Below are 5,297 nucleotides of genomic sequence, written 5' to 3'. Positions count from 1 at the left end.
AACTTTGCTCTGTCTCAATTTCCTCTTCTTAATGTGGTTATTGTGAGAAATTTTTTACATGCTTATTTATATAATTGTGAGCAACACACACATTCATATACACATATACATGTATGTATGCAACCATATATACACAGTGTCTTATGTATGGCATTTAGAACAATCTAGGAATATGATAATCACTGCATATCTTAGTTATTTATCTTTACAAATTAAGGTTAACACTATTCCTCAAATACTTACCAGTACCACATCTTTCTCCTGAAAGTATTAAAATTTATTTTAAATGTTTATATCATAACTACACAATTCTTTTGTTTTCTTTTTGTAAATAGGTTTTTTGAATGAGCTGTTTGCTCAAGAAAAGAAACTCTCAATTTTTTCAGATCCAGGAAAAATAGATCAATTTAAAGTATTCTTCATAAAATGGCTGTAAGAGGCAGCAAGTGCTAAGAAATATGAATTTATGGACATAGCCACATGCTTTTTTCCTTTCAGTTTGATTTAAATTTAATATCCTCCCACAATGGAAAATGATTTACAATAAAGAGATGAACTGGGAGGAATAGGAAAATGGAAACAAGATGTCATTTCTTTTACTATCCAACAGATTTACCATCTGTTTTAAAATGGTGTTTGACCATCTACAGTAAATGAAACAAAATGCTTTTTAAAATAATGTAATACTTTAAACTATTTTTACTACCAAACTCTCCCTCCCCTGTGAACACATTCATTTTACTGAGTAAAGGTTTATTTAAGCTCCACTTACATCTATGTTGTTTTTAGCTCATTTCATTTTTAAAAAAGCAATTGGTGAGTTTATTTCCCAGTTTAGCTGTTATAATAAAATATAAAAGGCATTTCTGTTTTGGCCTCTACTATAGCATTATCGAAAGCTATGAAAGTCACAGCAAAATATAGGACAGCATAAAATTAGAAACTGCTGGTATTTCTTTAGCAACAGTTACTGCACTTGCAGTTTTCACCCCTCTTGCTACCAGCCCAAATCTGAGAGTCACTGCTTTGTACCAAACACCGAAACCTAAGTGTGTTGTTTTTTTATTCTTTTCTAATTACACTTTTTATTTTCTTTCTTATTCATCTTCATTCATAAAAATGGTTCAGTAATGATAGTAGAGATTATAAGAAACATAAATGAGTTTAATTTTTCTCATATAAAATTTTTTATTCATTCAAACTAACTTTTTAAATAACAGCTTTATTAAGGTACTATTCACATAGCACAAAATTTTTACCCTTTTAAAGTACACAGTTCAGTGGGTTTTTATCCACAGAGCTGTGTAACCATCATCATTATAAATTTAGAGCATTTTCTTCACTTCAAAAAGAAACCCAGTGCTCACTATGGTGAGTGCGATTCACAAACCTGTACCCCTGGGACTAGTAATACATTATATGTTAATAAAAAATTAAAAAAAAGAGTGGCGACGGCGGCGGTGAGAGGATGAACAACAAGTTCGACGCATTGAAAGACGATGACAGTGGGGACCATGATCAGAATGAAGAAAACAGCACACAGAAAGATGGTGAGAAGGAAAAAATGGAACGAGACAAGAATCAGGGCAGCAGTAAGAGGAAGGCTGTTGTGCCTGGACCAGCAGAGCATCCCCTGCAGTACAACTATACTTTCTGGTACTCCAGAAGGACCCCTGGCCATCCCACCAGCTCACAGAGCTATGAACAGAATATCAAACAGATTGGCACCTTTGCCTCCGTGGAGCAGTTCTGGAGGTTTTATAGCCACATGGTACGTCCCGGGGACCTGACAGGCCACAGTGACTTCCATCTCTTCAAAGAAGGAATTAAACCCATGTGGGAGGATGATGCAAATAAAAATGGTGGCAAGTGGATTATTCGGCTGCGGAAGGGCTTGGCGTCCCGTTGCTGGGAGAATCTTATCCTGGCCATGTTGGGGGAACAGTTCATGGTTGGGGAGGAGATCTGTGGGGCTGTGGTCTCTGTCCAGTTTCAGGAGGACATTATTTCAATATGGAATAAGACTGCCAGTGACCAAGCAACCACAGCCCGAATCCGGGATACGCTTCGGCGAGTGCTTAATCTACCTCCCAACACCATTATGGAGTACAAAACCCACACCGACAGCATCAAAATGCGAGGCAGGCTGGGCCCCCAAAGGCTCCTTTTTCAAAACCTCTGGAAGCTGCGGTTGAATGTGCCATGACCCTCTCCCTCTCTGGATGGCACCATCATTGAAGCTGGCATCACCGGAGTCTCTTGTTCTGTTGGCGTGCTACCTGGAAGATCCTTCTGTCCTGGACAAGAGGAATTGGAAGAGCATTTTATGTTTTAAGAACAGGCTGACACGCAGCAGCTACAACAACAGCTGAGATCATTTAATAAATGGTGCTAAACTAAAAAAAAAAAAAAATTAAAAAAAAGAAAGAAACCCAGTGCTCATTAATAGTTACTCCTCATTCCCCCATCCCCTAGCAATCATTAATTTACTTTGTCTCTGTGGAGTTACCTATTCCAGACATTTCATATAAATGGAATAATAAAATATGTAGCTTGCTGTGACTGTTTTCTTTCAGTTAGCAAAGTATTTTCAAGGTTTATCCATGTTGAAGCATGTATCAATATTTCATTCCTTTTAATTGCTCAGTAATATTCCATTATATGGATGTGACATGTTTGTTTATTCATTCACCAGCTGATGGATGCCTGAATTGCTTCCCACTTGTTCACAATGTTAAGACAATGCTGCTTTTAACGTTCATGTATAAGGTGTTTTGTCTTTAAGATTTCATTTATTTGGGGGTGCCTGGGCGGCTCAGTGGGTTAAGCCTCTGCCTTTGGCTCAGGTCATGATCTCAGGGTCCTGGGATCAAGCCCCGCATCCATCAGGCTCTCTGCTCAGCAGGGAGACTGCTTCCCCTCTCTCTCTACCTGTCTCTCTTGTGATCTCTCTCTGTGTCAATAAAATAATAGATTTTATTTTATTTATTTGATAGAACAAGCACAAGCAGGTGGAGGGGCAGAGGCAGAGGGAGAAGCAGACACATGCTGAACAGGGAGACTGACTGACTCGATCCCAGGACCTTGAGGTCATGACCTGAGTGGAAGGCAGATGCTTAACCATGGCGCCCTAAGGTTTTTTGTTTTGTTTTAATTTTATTTTTAAGTAGTCTCTACTCCCAACATGGGGCTCAAACTTACAACCCTAAGATCAAGAGTCACATACTCAGGGGACACCTGGGTGGCTTAGTCGGTTAAGCATCTGCCTTTGGCTTAGGTCATGATCCCAGGGCCCTAGGATTGAGCCCTGCATTGGGCTTCCTGCTTAGTAGGGGAGTCTGCTTCTCCCTTTCTCTCTGCTACTGCTTGTGTTCTCTCTCTCACTCACTCTCTCTCTCTCTCAAGATAAAATAAAATCTTTAAAAAAAAAAGTCACATGCTGTACCAACTGAGCCAACCAGGCATCTCCATGTATAAGTTTTTATTTTTATTTTTTTTAAAGATTTTATTTAATCATTTATTTGACAGACAGAGATCACAAGTAGGCAGAGAGGCAGGCAGAGAGAGAGGGGGAAGCAGGCTCGCCATTGAGCAGACAGCCCGATGCGGGGCTCGATCCCAGGACCCTGAGATCATGACCTGAACTGAAGGCAGAGGCTTAACCCACTGAGCCACCCAGGTGCCCCCATGTATAAGTTTTTATATGGTCATATATTTTCATTTTTCTTGAGTATATACATCAGAGTGAAATTGCTGAATCATACGGTAACTCTATGTTTAACCTTTTGAGGAACTGCCAGGCTATCTTCCAAAATTAGGCAATACCATTTTACATTCCCACCAGCAGTGTGTGAGTGTACCAATTTCTTCACATCCTCTCTAACATTTACTGTCTTTCTGACTGTAACTATCCTAATGGGTGTAAAGTGGCATCTCATTGCAGTTTTGATTTGCATTCCCTCATTGCTAATGATGTTGAGCATTTTTTCATTTACTTATTGTCCATTGTATGTCTTTGGAGGAATATTTTTTCAAATACTTAAAAAATTTTTTTTTGGAAAAATGAAAAAACATTTAAAACCTATTCAAATAGGTTCTAGTTCAGTTTGTTAGTAAGAATTGTCATAGCTGGTTCACTGAAAACAAACATTTAAAATTGATTTACCTCTGATGTTGTGCAGAAAAATGGGTGAAGGATACTGTCTAGACAAAGCCCCACTTAGCAGAATGGCCTTCTTGTACTTCTTTGTGCCCCAACCCATGGCGCTCATCCTGGTGGCTTGCTACGTGTGTTGGCTCAGCGTTGTCCTTGTTGTAGTAGAGCAAAATAGGTGTCAGGCTGTCACCACTCACCCAGTTTTTTTTAAAGAAACTTTTACTAAGGGAGCATCTTTGGATTATCTGTTTTTAAAACCTTCTGAACAATGACTTGGAGCATAAGGTAGGCTATGACTGTGGACTTCAACACAGCCATCAACAATGCTATTCAAGAAATTATAATTTACATCTGTTCAAAGTTATAAATGCTAGTCTTTTTTTCCCTCCCAATAAAAAGAGCACTAACTTAAAAAAAGGGGTTTTTTATCTTACTAATGGGTTTGACTTTATATATTCTGGATACGACTTCTATATCAGATATGTGGTTTGCAAATACTTTCTCCCATATTGTGGATTGTTTTACTTTTTTGATGGTATTTTTTAAGCAATAAATTTTTTTATTTTGATGAAGTCCAGTTTATCTATTTTTTCCCTTTGTTTGCTTGTGCTTTTATTTTTTAATTTTTTATTTTTTTTTAAGATTTTATTTATTTATTTGACAGATCACAAGGAGGCAGAGAGGCAGGCAGAGAGAGAGGAGGAAGCAGAGAGCCTGATGCTGGGCTTGATCCCAGGACCCTGGTATCATGACCTGAGCCGAAGGCAGAGGCTTAACCCACTGAGCCACCCAGGCACCCCTGCTTGTGCTTTTAGTGTCATCTCTAAGGAAACCATTTCTTAACCCAAGTCCGTAAGAATTTACTTCTTTTTTTTTTCCTAAGAGTTTTACAGTTTTAGCTTTTACATTTGCATCTCTTTTGAGTTAATTCTTGTATATGGTGTGAAGTAGGAGTGCAAATTAATTTTTTTTGAAGATTTTATTTATTTGAAAGAGAGAGCGAGTGCACACAGGAGCAGGGGGAGGAGCAGAGGGAGAGGGAGAAGCAGACTTCCCTCTGAGCAGGGAATGTGGGCTCCATCCTAGGACCTGGGGATCATGACCTCTGCTGAAGGCAGACCCTTAACCAACTGAGCCACCG

At 38.9% G+C, this 5,297-nt stretch overlaps 1 protein-coding gene across 1 annotated transcript; it reads left to right on the top strand.

Moving 5' to 3' along the window:
* The first annotated feature begins 1,188 nt into the window (after positions 1–1,188).
* Positions 1,189–2,413, top strand: LOC122907697 (eukaryotic translation initiation factor 4E type 2-like). The gene has a single exon (XM_044250504.1). The coding sequence runs from the start codon at positions 1,469–1,471 to the stop codon at positions 2,204–2,206; it is 738 nt and encodes a 245-aa protein (XP_044106439.1). The 5' UTR covers positions 1,189–1,468; the 3' UTR covers positions 2,207–2,413.
* Positions 2,414–5,297: the final 2,884 nt, after the last annotated feature.

This window comes from Neovison vison, chromosome 5, assembly GCF_020171115.1.
Source record: "Neovison vison isolate M4711 chromosome 5, ASM_NN_V1, whole genome shotgun sequence".
NCBI lineage: Eukaryota > Metazoa > Chordata > Mammalia > Carnivora > Mustelidae > Neogale > Neogale vison.
The sequence above is the reverse complement of the archived record's forward strand: the minus strand, read 5'-3'. Positions and strand labels throughout refer to the sequence as shown.